This window comes from Oncorhynchus gorbuscha, linkage group LG15, assembly GCF_021184085.1.
Source record: "Oncorhynchus gorbuscha isolate QuinsamMale2020 ecotype Even-year linkage group LG15, OgorEven_v1.0, whole genome shotgun sequence".
Taxonomy (NCBI): domain Eukaryota; kingdom Metazoa; phylum Chordata; class Actinopteri; order Salmoniformes; family Salmonidae; genus Oncorhynchus; species Oncorhynchus gorbuscha.
Genome location: NC_060187.1, coordinates 49255643 through 49271255, shown reverse-complemented (window position 1 = coordinate 49271255; position 15613 = coordinate 49255643). Strand labels below are relative to the sequence as shown.

Genomic DNA, 15613 nt, shown 5'->3' with positions numbered 1-15613 from the left:
CACTGAACCTAACTAGCCCAAAAGCACCTGTGTTTCCAGCTAGCCAGTTCCCCTTAGCTCCAGCACATAGCAGTCTGTTAACATAGCATTAGCGTTTAGCGTAGGCACTGTGCTCCATTTAACAGAACCAAAACACACCGCCACAGACATCTTAAAGGGCCCACTTATTGCAGTCATAACTTTTAAAGATACATTTCCTTTTTTAGCTCTACTCTTTTATGTCGGCTTGACCGCCAAGAGTCGCGGAAGGGTGGGATATAGCCAATTATGCATGTAGCATTTTTTTCCGCTCACTAAGCTAAGTGCTTCTATTTGGCAGACAGGCATTAAAAGATGATTGGACAGCAAACAAGAGAGGAAGAGGAATGAGGTCTGGGAAGAAGGAAAGAAAGTAAATAGTTTGGGAGAAGGAGAGAGAGGGAGCGAGAGAAAGAGAGAGAGAGACACTAAAATAAGATAGGGGGCAGAGAGAGAGAGAGAGAGAGATTGAGAAAGAGAGAAACAGAGAGACAATTTCCTTCTCCTTTCCATCCTTCACCTATTCCCCGCCATTCTGCTTGTTTATTTGCTTGTTGGATGCAGCAGGAGGATGTTGTGTGCCGGCGCCGGCGCCGAGAAATACACTGCTGGTGAGTTTGACTCGCAAAGCCAATACAATACAAGGAGGCAGACAGACAGGCTCCTGAAGGGCTTGCTCTCCCCAGGGCCCACCATGCAAGGCCCTGCATACAGCAGCATATTACAGCTCATATCACATTCAGGACAATTCTTATTCCTTTCCTCACATTATTTCCACATTGGTTTCTCCTCAGATCGCCTCACAAGTCATACAAACAAAGCCTCCTGCAGAAACAATAAGACGGAGGGAAGAAACACGGGGAGGGTTCCTCCAAGCCTACGAGAAAGGCAGAGCCATAGTGCTTTGAACTACTACTGTACCTGGTATTTTCAGTTCTATAGGGGACCTAGGGAGTAGTATGGATATAAACCGTCTGGACTGGAGTGGTATAGTGTGCAATGTGGATACGTAGGAGTGGAGTGTAGAATGGAGGGAGTCCGATTTAAAATGTAGGGCCGTTTGAATTGTGTTGTGTAGTGAGGTATGTTTTGCCCGTGTGTACAGTAGTCTGCAGTGTGACTCGCAGCACAACATCGTGTGAAATTTGTTTCAGTATGGGTGGAGTAAAGTTGTGTACTCACTCGTACCTTGTGCAGGGAGAAGGTGCGGACGCAGAAGGTGGCCAGCTCTATGGTGTCCAGTAGAGTCACCTGGGTCATCCCATAGGTCTCTGTTCCTCGACTGGGCCAGTACTGGTCACACTTGATCTGAGGAGAGAGGAGACGAGGTGGGTAAGTGCACAGACACTCCCAAACACGCAACAAAGGCAAACTATGGCATTCATTCACACACATACTCCACACACAAAATCACACAGAATCCTATTACACAGTGAACCCCAATCCTTCACCAGCTGTCCTAAAAAGAAAAATGCTCACAGAACACACCAGGGCCCGGTTTCCCAATAGAACATAAGCTTATTGTGTTTTAACGATGCATCATTCCTATAACGGCCAAAGAACTCACATGCGCTTCCCAAAACACCACATAGGGAGACATTTCTTAAAGTTCGTAGTCGGAACTTGTGTCGATACAAATAGGATCGAAAGAAAGGCAGCACTGCTCACAGATCAGATTTCTCCATTCACATCTTACTTTAACATTCAGATTATGCCACAATGCTGATGACATCACTTCCTAGAGATAGGCTATCACTTATGGTACCAGTCAAACGTTTGGACACACCTACTCATTCAAGGGTTTTTCTTTATTTTTTACTATTTTCTACATTGTGGAATGATAGGGAAGATCTCAAAACTATGAAATAACACATATGGAATTATGTAGTAACCAAAAAAGTGTTAAACAAATCTAAATAGATTTTATATTTCAGATTCTTCAAATCAGCCACCCTTTGCCTCGATGACAGCTTTGCACACTCTTGGCATTCTCTCAACCACCTTCATGAGGTAGTCCACTGGAATGCATTTCAATTAACGGGTGTGCCTTGTTAAAAGTACATTTGTGGAATTTATTTCCTTCTTTTAATGCATTTGAGCAAATCAGTTGTGTTGTGTCAAGGTAGGGGTGGTATATTGAAGAATCTAAAATAAAAAACGAATTTGATTTCTTTAACTATTTTTTGGTTACTGCATAATTCCATATGTGTTATTTCATAGTTTTGATGTCTTCACTATTATTCTACAATGTACAGTCGTGGCCAAAAGTTTTGAGAACGACACAAAAATACATTTTCACGAAGTTTGCTACTTCAGTGTCTTTAGATATTTTTGTCAGATGTTACTATGGAATACTGAAGTATAATTACAAGCATTTCATAAGTGGCAAATCCTTTATTGACAATACATGAAGTTGATGCAAAGAGTCAATATTTGCAGTGTTGACCCTTCTTTTTCAAGACCTCTGCAATCCGCCCTGGCATGCTGTCAATTAACTTCTGGGCCACTGATGGCAGCCCATTCTTGCATAATCAATGCTTGGAGTTTGTGGGTTTTCGTTTGTTCACCCGCCTCTTGAGGATTGACCACAAGTTCTCAATGGGATTAAGGTCTGGGGAGTTTCCTGGCCATGGACACAAAATATCAATGTTTTGTTCCCCGAGCCACTTAGTTATCACTTTTGCCTTATGGCAAGGTGCTCCATCATGCTGGAAAAGGCATTGTTCGTCACCAAACTGTTCCTGGATGGTTGGGAGAAGTTGCTCTCGGGAAGAATGTGTTGGTACCATTCTTTATTCATGGCTGTGTTCTTAGGCAAAATTGTGAGTGAGCCCACTCCCTTGGCTGAGAAGCAACCCCACACATGAATGGTCTCAGGATGCTTTACTGTTGGCATGACACAGGACTGATGGTAGCGCTCACCTTGTCTTCTCTGGACAAGCTTTTTTCCGTATGCCCCAAACAATCAGAAAGGGGATTCATCAGAGAAAATGACTTTACCCCAGTCCTCAGCAGTCCAATCCCTGTACCTTTTGCAGAATATCAGTCTGTCCCTGATGTTTTTCCTGGAGGAAAGTGGCTTCTTTGCTGCCCTTCTTGACACCAGGCCATTCTCCAAAAGTCTTCACCTCACTGTGCGTGCAGATGCACTCACACCTGCCTGCTGCCATTCCTGAGCAAGCTCTGTACTGGTGGTGCCCCAATCCCGCAGCTGAATCAACTTTAGGAGATGGTCCTGGCGCTTGCTGGACTTTCTTGGGTTCCTTGAAGCCTTCTTCACAACAATTGAACCGTTCTCCTTGAAGTTTGTGATGATCCGATAAATGGTTGCTTATTCTAATGCTTACCCTATAATAATAGACTCATCTTATATTTGGTACATTATTGCTCACATGTTGTTACACATCATGAAATACACTGAGTATACCAAACATTAGGAACACCTTCGGGCCCTGGGATGCCTTTACATTTTCTACACTCCAGGAAAATAAACAGAGAGAACCGGGGGAATGAAAGGAAAAAAAAGAAGTGTCAAATCAACTCATTCCCTGTAGGCTTCACCTACAATCATCAAACCCCTCCCCATCCCTTCATCTTCCCGTCCCCCTGCCTCCCCCTAGCAACAACCACCAATCAAGGGGTGGGTATGTTTCCCATTCAGCAGAGATACACGCAGTGTGTCCAAGACAGCTCCCCCACCACTCCCCCTCCTCCACCCCAACACTCAGTCACCCTATCCTTCCTTTTCATCCTAACCTAATGAAGATTCATTCAATACGCCCCCCCCCCCCTGATGCGATGTGACAACTAGTCCAGGAAACGCATCGTTCTAACACTCTCATTGCGTTCACAGTCAACGCTTTGCCGCCTGCTAACCCTGATGGTATCTGACAGGGGTGGAACACACATGACGGAGGGATAGGTGAATGGATAAAAGGGGCAGAGATGGAGGAGGATAACAGAGAACGAGGTAAGATACCTGAGGTAAAGAAACTTGGCATTCTTCGTATTTTTGGAAGACGATTCACAATTCCTAGGCTGATTATGGCTTGCTTATAGACAACAACATTGCACCAACCACAAAGGATTATCTGTTCCTGTTTTCTCTGTAAAGTCTGTTTTGGTCAGAGAACAAGCCTAACACTGATCCAGGGGAAACACCAGATTCAATTCTATAGTTATTTACCCGTGATTTTTCTTCCAGTCTGGTCATCATGACCACAGTGGCTGCCCTCTGTTCCCACACCATCCTCCAGAAATCTCCGAACGTCTCCGGCAAAGGACCCTGCGTTGCGATGTAGGCATTCTGCTTCCTGTAACCGTCTATGTAGTTGGCGTTGATATAGTCGCTGCCTATGATACCTGGAAATTGAGAGAAGAGAGTAGTAGAGTTGAAGAAGGGACAATTTCTAGAATGGTTGGTTGTTAATAAGCCAAGTGGCCAACTTTAACGGCTCAGGCAATTTTCCGACCTCGCTGTGTTCTTATTGTTCTTATTGCTGTGTTCTTAGGTCACTGTGTCCTCTCTCTTTCCACCTTTCTGCCTCTCAATTTCTTTCTTTCACTTTCGTCTCCCCCCCTCTCTCTCTCTCTTTCTGTATGTTTTATTTATGTATTTCTCTGGCCTGGTGTTGTGGTTGTGATTTAGTGTTGATGCTGGAGTGTGCAGTAAGGAGCGCAGGGCCTGGCGAGTAAATCAGTGCTCAGAGCGGTCCTCTCTCCTCCATCGCTCTACAGCCGTCACCACGGTCTGTCACACACACAGGCCCCACTAAATCTCAGCTAAAATAGCCCTCCTGTAAGCAGGCTGGGCGAGTGTTTGTGTCAGAATAAGCCCTGCAGTGTGTCTAATTGTGTGTCGCTGACATATGTATGAGATCGAGCACACAGCCATGCGATCTCCATAGTCAAACATTGGCTGTAGCATGGCCTGACTGAAGAACTCAGTGACTTTTAACGTGGCACCGCCATAGGATGCCACTTTTCCAACAAGTCAGTTCATAAAATTTCTACGCTGCTAAAGCTGCCCCGGTCAACTGTAAGTGCTGTTGTTGCGAAGTGGAAATGTCTAGGAGCAACAACAGCTCGACTGCGAAGTGGTAGGCCACATAAACTCACAGAATGGGACCACCGAGTGCAGAAGCGCGTAGCGTCTAAAAATCGTCTATCCTCGGTTACAACACTTACTACCGAGTTCCAAACTGCCACTGGAAGCAAAGTGAGCACAATAACTGTTCATCAGGAGCTTCATGAAATGGGTTTCCATGGCCGACAAGCCGCACACAAGCCTAAGATCACCATGTGCAATGCCAAGCATCGGCAGGAGTGGTGTCATGCTCGGTGCCATTGGACTCTGGAGCAGTGGAAATGCGTTCTCTGGAGTGATGAATCACGCTTCACCATCTAGCAGCCCGATGGACGAAGCTGGGTTTGGCGGATGCCAGGAGAACGCTACCTGCTGGAAATCAGTGCCAACTGTAATGTTTGGTGGAGGAGGAATAATGGTCTGGAGCTGTTTTTCATGGTTCGGGCTAGGCCCATTAGTTCCAATGAAGGGAAATCTTAACGCTACAGCATACAATTATATTTTAGACAATTCTGTGCTTCCAACTTTGTGGCGACAGTTTGGGGAAGGTCCTTTCCTGTTTCAGCATGACAATGCCCCCATGCACAAAGCAAGCACCACAGAGAAATGGTTTGTCACGATCGGTCTGGAAGAACTGACCTCAACCCCATCGAACACCTTTAGGATGAATTGGAATGCCGAATGCGAGCCAGGTCTAATCAGCCAATATCATTGTCCAACCTCACTAATGCTCTTGTGGTTGAATGGAAGCAAGTCCCCGCAGCAATGTTCCAACATCTAGTGGAAAGCCTTCCCAGAAGAGTAGAGGCTGTTATAGCAGCAAAGGGGGGAACAACTCCATATTAATGATTTTGGAATGGGATGTTCGACAAGCAGGCTTCCACATACTTTTGGTCATGTAGTGTAGGTCTATCTTTGTGTGTGTGTGTGAAATAGTTAAATGTAGCTCATCGTTCCTCTCTGCCAAAAATAGCCATAGTCTATGTGTGTATGCTCTTGAGACCCTGTCAGCTTAATATGTCCCAATGTCCAAAGCCTTTGACACCATACACATGTCACCCACCACAATACATTCTTTAGGCAAATGCATATATAATATATGGGAGCTCTGAGAATACCATTCGTTTAGTCTCCAACGTATCCTCCGACCATTGTATCTATCTTTAACCAGGCAATCTGTAACCTCAATGACCCTACTAATTGTATTTACAGTTATCTAGACTAGAATCTACTCTTCTATCAACTAATAAAATATGCTTGAATGTCACACGCCTTCCTTTATCAGAAGTATAACATACTAGTTATAACTCTTAAACTCAAGCGACAAACAATGAAACACTCGACTGGGCTAATTTAAGAGTAGGGAGATGCGACAAAGAGCGCGGCGACAACCGTGGGGTGGGGGAGAGAAAGAGAGAGAAAAGGCAAACGTCATTAAAAAGGATTCCACGTCGCACAATGCAATTGTGGCGCATTGGCGTTAGTCATAGCTAAGTGAACAGCAAATGGCTGCATACATGAATTGTTCTACTGCTGTGACTAATGGCAAAATCACTGCACTGTAAAATGGAAATTTCAGACTTGATTAATTTATGTATTTATGGACGCTTTGCCAGGGATGATTTTGTCATGTGTGCTGTCGCACTCTTAAATTGGGCTTATTGCAAACTGTCAAAATCAAGTATAAATGGATAAGTTGCAGGAAAAGGTGGAGAAAGGTTGAAAGCTCGGCAGGGTTGAAGGGTGGCGAGTTCACCTGGCTATGATGAACGCTAGGAGACTTTCACTGTTGAAGGGTGAGCTCCTCTGGCAATGTTCTCAACTATGCACCAATGGTCATTTCATAAGATCAAATAAGATGAGACCAAACAGTATTGAGCAGTCAGTCTACCTCAAACCTTGGACTGCAAGACATAATAGACCAACACATAGTATTGAAGTTGCAATGGGTGGGGTAAAAAGTTCATAAAAGTGTCTAGTCTTACCTTCGATGGGTGCAAGGATGACGCGGGAGTGGTCGTAGGCGATGACATTGGCATAGCGGTTTTTGGGCTTGTTCACCTCCAGGTTGGAGTGTTCCCATGTAAATTGCTGGCCCGGATCGATGGACTGTGGGACAGGATAGAACACACACACACGCACACGCACACACACACACACACGCACAATATGACACCCTCAGAAAGGAGTCGAAGGAAAGATACAGAGAGAGAAGGCACAGCAAGGAACACAACAATACAGAGAGGGAGAGAGAGAGAGAGAGAGAGAGAGAGAGAGAGAGAGAGAGAGAGAGAGAGAGAGAGAGAGAGAGAGAGAGAGAGAGAGAGAGAGAGAGGGAAAGCAAGAAAAAAATAAACAAGGGAACAACAGCCTCATTAGCAGTTGCTCCGTGCCCACTTCAAACATAAACGTCTGCGCAGGTGGCTTCGTCATCTCTTTATTGTAGACAGTGCACAATGGCAATGGAAATATTGATCAAGGTGGCAGCTCTTCTCTTAGGGAGAAAAAGAGAGAGGGGGAATAAACCAGGTTCCTGGGCCCCGACACTGCTGGCAAGACAAATGCTGCCCGCGCTTGGAATACGAGATTTCCGGATAAATATTCTATTCCCTTGTCAGGGTAATTTAGTATTCCATTATGATTCGGCGCTCGCTCGCGGGCCCTGGCGCTAGCTTGAAGGATGTTTTCGGTTAGGGCCTGGCGCAGGGAACAGAGATTGAGGCTAAATAAAGTCCAAATAGGAGCCTGATGTAACAGTTTACCCGCAATCATCACAGTGAAATAACAGACAGCCAGCTCGGCACAAGGAGAACCTGCTCCGCATTGTCCCCATCTCTGTCTCTCTCTCTCTCTCTCTCTCTCTCTCTCTCTCTCTCTCTCTCTCTCTCTCTCTCTCTCTCTCTCTCTCTCTCTCTCTCATCCCATCCTTCTCCTTCTCTTTTTCTCTTGTCTGGTCTCCCCTGAGGCTGACTGGGATTATTTTGTGTGTAGTAGTGCTCTCTTGAAGGCGTGAGTGTATGTGTGTTTGTATAATAGGGCGAGTGTGGTTTCGACTTTAACAGTCCTCTCCCTCCTCCACTTCCCCTATAATGACAAAAAGGTGTAGCCAAGGGGATGAGTATGAGTGACAGCTCCCATAAAAAGGGGGTGGGCCTTTCTTGAATGGGGCATGTTGTTGCTGACACCTGATGGATTAGTTACTCCACCTCCTCAGTACATTCCATAGCTTTAGGCGATGATGGACCCTTCGAAAAAGTTTCCTCCCCGTCCCTGTTTCCGGAAACTCCACCAGCCACCCCTGCTATGTAGATTCTCTGAAGATATGCCGCGCCTCTCCATCCAGGTCCTGTACTGCCTTCCTGATCATTAACCGAGCTCCCCTTCCTCACCCCTCTCCTATCTACGCTTTCTTCCCTCTCTCCTCCTCTCCTCCCACCTCCATCCCGCCACACTAGAAAAACCAATCAATCAGAGCCCCAAAGAGTCCGGGCTTGGCAAGCCAAGACGCCCAGATGAGCAGCCATTCATCAAGAAAATAACAAAATGAAAATTACACTTCTCCATTTAATTTGGTCATTTATTTTTATGGGGGAGCGAGATGGAGTGGGGAGAGGGGGAGCGAGATGGGGAGAGAGAGAGAGAGAGAGAGAGAGAGAGAGAGAGAGAGAGAGAGAGAGAGAGAGAGAGAGAGAGAGAGAGAGAGAGAGAGAGAGAGAGAGAGAGAGAGAGAGGAGTGCACTGCAAGTAGCATTCCTTTCGGAGCCAAGTAATTAAGAACTTTGCGTTGTACCAAAGTGTTTCCGAAGTGGCAACAAGTCACTCTTTTCCAAACTCTCACCGATGACTCGATACCCTCCTCCTTCTCTGCCTCGCCCGTGTGAAGGGAAGTCGATTTGGTACACGGTCCAACCCAGATGTATAAATAATAGATAAGAAGAAGATGTACTGTATGGCTGCAAGCAGTCATTATCCCAACAGCCACCACCATCCCCTGCCGGCTTAACTGTGGTTCTACTGTTGGCATCCAGTACTACAGTACCCACAACTCTCCCTGGTGCAGCTCTGATGCTCTGAGGGAGGATATTGCTGTATGCAAACGAGGGCTGATTCAGCGATCCTGATTTCTAATCAGCGGCGGGGTTCATTTATAACCTCCCTGGCTTGCACTCGGGGCTTCGACAGCTCGGCTTCATGCTCGCCCGATACCAGTGTATGTGTGTGTATGTGTGTATGTGTGTGTGTGTGTGTGTAGATCCACTATGCTACAGCTTAGAATCTTAAGGGTGGTTGACTGGTGTGGGACTAGATGCATTATGACGGAATAAGTGCTCAGTTATTTTTGGTAGGATTATGAAATTGCACTGGGGGAAGGGTTGTCTGGAAACCCAACATTTAAGTATAGAATGTAATTTGTGTTGATTCATTATTTTGCGCCCAATTGAAAAGGATGTGGTGGAGCTTTGATTATACTGTATATTACAACGCCAACTTTGATCAGATAACATGCCACTACAATGTTAATACAGTCAGTTCACTAAAACCTTGGAATCCCAGTAATCTCATTCTACCCTGGTCAGGGGTGAAGTTTCTCCTAGGAACAGATCAAGGATTAGCTTCCTCTCGCCAAATCCTAACCTTAACCATTAGTGTGGAAAACGCAAAACTGACCCAAGATCAGCATCTAGACGCAACTTCCCCCTACACCATCCTACCTCACCAGAGACCCAACTTTAACCCTTAACCCCTGATCCCAGCCCACTCACCTCATATTCCTGGGAGAGCTTCAGGTTGTCGTTGGCTTTGAGAAGCTCTGTGTGTTCAGCCAGCTCTGCGATAGGGATGGGTGGATGATTCATCATACCTGTTCACCACACAGATGAAGAGAGAGAGAACCGATGGGGGGGGGGGGGGGGGGGTAGAAATAAAATGCATCAGTACAGCTGTCATGGCATTTGAAGTGAGAGGCTAAAACCCTCAAAAAGTTAAGAGAATGACAGGATAAGGGTTTGGGGGGAATGTGTGTTGTGGATAATGCGGTTCTGCTAGCTGCAGGGGAGACAGAGGGGGGGGGGGGTGAGTGACAAAGCCTTAACTGACAAGGGAAGGAGGGAATACTAGGGAACATTCTGGAATTCAAACACACAGTCCGTATGGAGTTGATGGGTGATGTTAGGGAATACAGTTGAGACCAGGCCGGAGCTCAAATTTTTATTCTGCACACTCACTACTATTCCCCTTCGTAATGGCGCACAAGTTATAGGGCCGCAAATGAAGGACAACCAATGGGTGATAGCTATGGTGAGAAAGAACCCCCCAACCAATTACCGCTCAAGTCTACAGAGAGACGCGGCTTTTAATAGCTTGGCAACAGAGACAAGGCAACAAACCTCGGTTTTTGATGGGGGAAATAATAAAGGAGAAACAACTCCCCTTGAGTTTAGCCTTTGGAGCCAATATGATGCAATGTTGACATAAATTGTTCATCACTCCTCAGTGCACAAAAACAAAAGGAATTATAGTTTCTATGCTAGGGTAAGAGGGAAAAAAACTAGAGCTTTCTCTTAACCGGTTCACTGTGACAAGGAAGAGCTATTAACAATAACATAAAAGTTGCCTGTGAAAATCATTTTTCACATCCAGAGGCACAAATATTTAATATGGGAATTAACTCAAATCGTAAATAACGTCACCTCATTTTCGAGTGGCATTTCACACAAAATAACAACACTCATTTCCCATCAGCCAGGAAAACTAAGGCCTCAGTTTTTTTGTTTTCTGAAAAATATATTTAGATTAAAACAAGCAGTCAAAATGTTGCCACAATGAAGTACCTCTACATCACTGCATCTGTAAACTAATCTGGCTTCTGTCTACCTAGTTCAGGGGTTATAGGGGACAGTTGACGAGCCCTGGCCTGGGGTTTGGGTTGGATGAGATGGACGAGGGGGACAAGAGGGGAAGGTTATAGTGACAGTGGTGAGTGACGCGATGACGCAGCGAGCTGCTCCACTCCAGTCAGCCAAGGCCAAGCAAGCATGACGCTAGGATCCGTCACAGATACCCTTTTATGGCTTTCAGCCAGGCCATCCAAAAAAGCATCCAAAACCCTGGGCCCTTAAGATGGAGGCCTCTCCCCAGTCTCCACACCACCCAAAATGTTAGAACCTGCGCAGTCGGTTAAAGGCAATTTTTGCATGGTCTCTGTAAGCACTCGTCCACCACTACCGCCTTCCCAGCAGCCCTAGAAATATAGTCATATTCAAACCAGCCAGTACTGGGGATATTTTAGCGACTTTTTCTCTATAGCTCTCCAAGTGCACCAGGCAATGTGCTGTAACGTTATTGGCGGGGCTGTGTGTGTACACTGGAGCTAATCCATTTAGGAGCATAATGCTGGGCATGTAATGGAATACGGTGGAGTCATATATTGTTGGCCTTTCCCTGGACATATCCCCGGCACGGAACTTAACGCTAGTCATATTTTTAAAAGGAGCTTAAGCCCACTTTGTTGCTTTCTGCAAATGGAGGTCAAAAGTTGTCTAAATCTTGATGACGTCGTTGGGCGTGCAAAATCGGCGTAATCAGATTAAGCATCCTAAATTTATCCCATTTGCGTGGCGCTTAGCGTCCTCCCGAATGTCGACAGGATCACAAATGTTTTGTTTTGTCGGGGAGGGGACACTCGACCCTCCCTGGCGTCACTCCCAATTAGTGATGGTAATTTTTTAAAATGAAGGGAACAATGTTACGCCGACAATTACATGGGGATTAGCAAAGATTATAGGGATATAACAGGGATATAGGAGACACAGGGACTAATGGAGGTTGAGGCACTGAACACCACAGTTCTAGTTGATGACTGGACATGCTGTGTTGTATTAGAGGACTGGTTCAAAGGTGGATCACACTAGATCGTCTAAAGACCCACTGATTGAATAAGGCCCACTGATTGAATAAGGCCCACTGATTGAAGTTATTATTGTGTTATTATCAGTGAAATGAAAAAAGTGCCTGTACTCATTTTAGGGGCCGGTGCTAAAATGTAATTTTAACGGTGCTGGTGTTCATATTTTAGAGCATAAGAGATGTAGTTGAAACATCACGGTCCCAGCACCGGCCAAATTCAAGCATGGACTTTTACACAGTTCAATAGCATGTCTTCATTTTGTCAATAAGTGAACCAATCTGACGATCCTTTGTGTGAGGCCAAATAAAACGACCTTCTCAATGCTCCTCTAAGAATGGTTCTGTTCAGTGATTTATTATCTTAAGTTAAATTAATAGACAAAACCTTGCATGGGAAGAGCAGTATTAGCAAGCCCCCCCCCGGAAGAATTCGACTTGGGCTGTCCATTTGTTATCCCACAAACTCAACGGGAAAAGGTATCAGGAGCTATAAGGCGAAAAGAACGGACGCAAACAAGGACGCCGCCTACCCTTATTTTCTCCTTTGGGGAAAAAATAAAGAGAGCGTTTTGTTAGCGGCAAGATCAAAAGCAGAGTGCGGTTAGTGTTTCAGTGGCAGACAGTATTGTACTCAAACACTTAGTACCTCAGTGCCTATCTACAGCCAATTGTACTGCCTCAGATGTACTATATATGCAGGACAGTTGCTACAGCCTGCGGAGGCTACGGTTTAAGTGTTTGTTTTGGAAAAAAGGAACTGTAATCTGGGATTTACAAAAGAACGTAAGCCCACTGGCATATGTGAAACTAGTATTAACTGTGTTTATTTCAACTTAAAGGAAATGGATATGAATTGGACTGACGTTTGCTTCATTAATTTAACAAAAGCACGGACGAGTAAATAATAGCTGTCTAGTATAATTTTACTGGCGTTCATTTGGGCTCTCAGTCTGTTTAAAACAAGCAATACATCTAAACGTTTTTTTTTAATGAATACAACCCACAATGCACTGCACTCCGAGTTGGTGCTTATGGAGACAGTCTATTTTCATCTCGAATCCTGCCTAACTCGACAAAATATTCACTGTATCAACACAGACAGTGGGACTGCATCTGAAATGGCACCTATTGGTACCCTGTTCATTATTGTACAATGTTTAACCAGGGCTCAGAGAAAAAAGGTGAAATAGTACAAATTTAAGCACCCCCCCCCCCCCCCCCCCAAATTATTATTATTATTGGGCCTGCCAAAGACAAACGAGTCGATCACATGTAAAGTCTTTCAAGGACAAGTTGTTGTCCACCCCCTACCCCCCACCTCCTCCTCTACCCCACCCCCCTCTTCTCCCACAGTCTTTCCCTCCAATATCGAAGTAGTCCCTCCGTTTGTTTCTCAGCAATTAACAGCAGCGATCAATGGGCACGGAGAAACACAACTAGTGTCTGATTAAACATTTCCAATCTCCGATCTGCAGTCGATATGCCTGGGAAAAAAAGATTCCTTTTGAAGTGGCCCCAGCCACTGGCCTGTTTATATGTGTTTATTTACATATAAAAGAGAAGACACTCAGCGTGCCTCGGCGTTGAAGGGAGAAAAAAAAATATTTTCCTTTTTTCCCCCTGCGAGAGGAAGACGATCAAATGTCGAACCGTCGTTTGCCAGGGTCTTTAATTAATTCCGCTCGTTATCTCGTAGACTGCAGAAAGACCCAGTCAGTTTAGATTGGAATTGAAGCAGTGGTGGGGGTGGAGGGAGGGGAGCAAGGGGAGTGAGGGAGAGAAGACAGAACTCCTGCAAAAACCCCATCTTTACATCAGCAGAAGTGAACGCAGAGGTTACGTGTAGTGGATTAATGCACAGCCAAACAGCTTTGTGTGAATAACGCAACTGAAAATCAAACCAAAGTCAAAAACAGCTGGGTTACGAAAGAAAAAAGAAAGAAAATTAGTGCTGAAATTGCAACGTGTGGGAAATAAACGTTGTAAATGGGGGCAATGCTAGAAAATCAAAAATAATGCGAGAGGACAAACACAGGAGCTAAATGCGTAGGGACTAACTTTCATAGTCAAAATCGGCATCACTTAGAGGACTGCTCAGACCAGAATCTGTGAAGAATAGCAAACATAAAAAAGGAAGGAAAACTTGTTAAAAAAAATGCTGAAATGCAAAGGCAACTTAAAAATCCTAAAAATTGACAAAATTATAAAAGGCGAAGAAACACACATACAGAGATGCAAATGATCTCAATCCTTCACTTATTCACAAATGTTTAACTATGTTATTAATCACTATTCTTTGGGTTATTTTTGTACAGATCCTCCCCTGTCCCAGAATTATTGAGGTCCTTCACAGGGAGTGTTAGATTTGAAGCCAGCCTGTCAGACAGGCAGGGGGAAAGTAGGCCACACATTCAGCAGCATACCTTGACCCTCCTCCCACCCACTGGCAAAATCAGTGCCGCGGTGGCAGCGCAAGCTGTTTGTTTGGCACAGGCGTCCATCACTCCTGCCCAATTGAAACTCCTCTATCAAGCTGCCTGGCCATAGTGTGGGTCAGAAATGGATTTGGTTTCTCGTACATAAACAGAGGTAAGAAAATTGCCATCATAAAAGAGAGCGAGAGAAAGAAATAAAGGAAGGAAGAAAGAAAGAAAGGGAAACGGCTTATATATCTTCTGAAAAATGAATGGTGAAAAGACCCTTTGTTCAGAAGTCTGAGCTGGTGCAAAAGGAAGCAGTTCTGACAGCACAACGTCTGGCAAGAAGATCCATGAAGGTAAAAGCTGCGTCACAACCACACCCTCTTAGGTCTCTGTCTGTCTTTCTACTCGGGCAGAAAGAGGGCCAACTTAGGCCGTGCTCCTCACACCTGTCTGTTTGGTCAAGATGAGGTCACTGAAGCTCGGCACTGCAGCTGCATACTGCTCGGGACTCGAAAGGAGTGCAAATTCAGTTTCAGGGCCACAAAAGCATTTTCTTTTGAAAACACTCATGGACCGCTAGCACACGGTAGCCCAATGAAGCGTAGATGCATACTCTAGAATATAAGTACAAATGCTGCAGCAAATACAAATACTGTACACGGCAAGGGCACTTGGTGGTGAAAAGATTGAGTACGTGAACTCTGTTTTAGCGTTGCATATTGTGGCCTTACTGTAGCCCTCAAACTACATTGTAAGGAGAACAGCGAACACTTGCCATTTGAGTAAATCATCACTGTTATAACAAAACATCTCCGCCAAAAAGCTTTCAGGGAATGGAAAAACTGCCGTATTGGACCATTTATGAAGACGCATAGCAACACTTTATTTCAAGCAGCTACAGGTTTTCTTCCGACAGAGACAAAACATACTTCTGGTCATATGCACAAGAGAAAGGAAGGAAACGAAACAGCGGATGTGCACAAAAGGTAGTGACCAAAAGGTTTACAGGTCATCTCAATGGAAGCCCTCAGAGCACACGGTTTCCGGTCCTCAAAGTGTGACCTTAGAAACCTGTACACACTTCAGAGATGAGTGGTTGGGTGTACCCAAACGGCTAACTCCTAACTACGATTCATCCTTATGTACCATCCTGTAAGTCATCCGGCCAGGCTTCTCTGAG

General features: G+C 45.0%; 1 protein-coding gene across 26 annotated transcripts in view; it reads right to left on the bottom strand.

The window, feature by feature from the left end:
* LOC123997434 (receptor-type tyrosine-protein phosphatase S-like) overlaps positions 1-15613 on the bottom strand; it is a 293600-nt gene that overhangs the window by 34193 nt on the left and 243794 nt on the right. For 12 of the 26 annotated variants that reach the window (XM_046301649.1, XM_046301650.1, XM_046301654.1 and 9 more), the window contains 5 exons: positions 14069-14116; positions 9868-9965; positions 7090-7213; positions 4205-4380; positions 1201-1326 (listed from right to left, as the gene is read on the bottom strand). In XM_046301649.1, the coding sequence (XP_046157605.1) occupies positions 1201-1326; positions 4205-4380; positions 7090-7213; positions 9868-9965; positions 14069-14116 (572 nt within the window). The remainder of the gene's footprint in view (positions 1-1200; positions 1327-4204; positions 4381-7089; positions 7214-9867; positions 9966-14068; positions 14117-15613) is intronic. The other 14 variants (XM_046301660.1, XM_046301661.1, XM_046301664.1 and 11 more) reach the window with 3 other exon arrangements.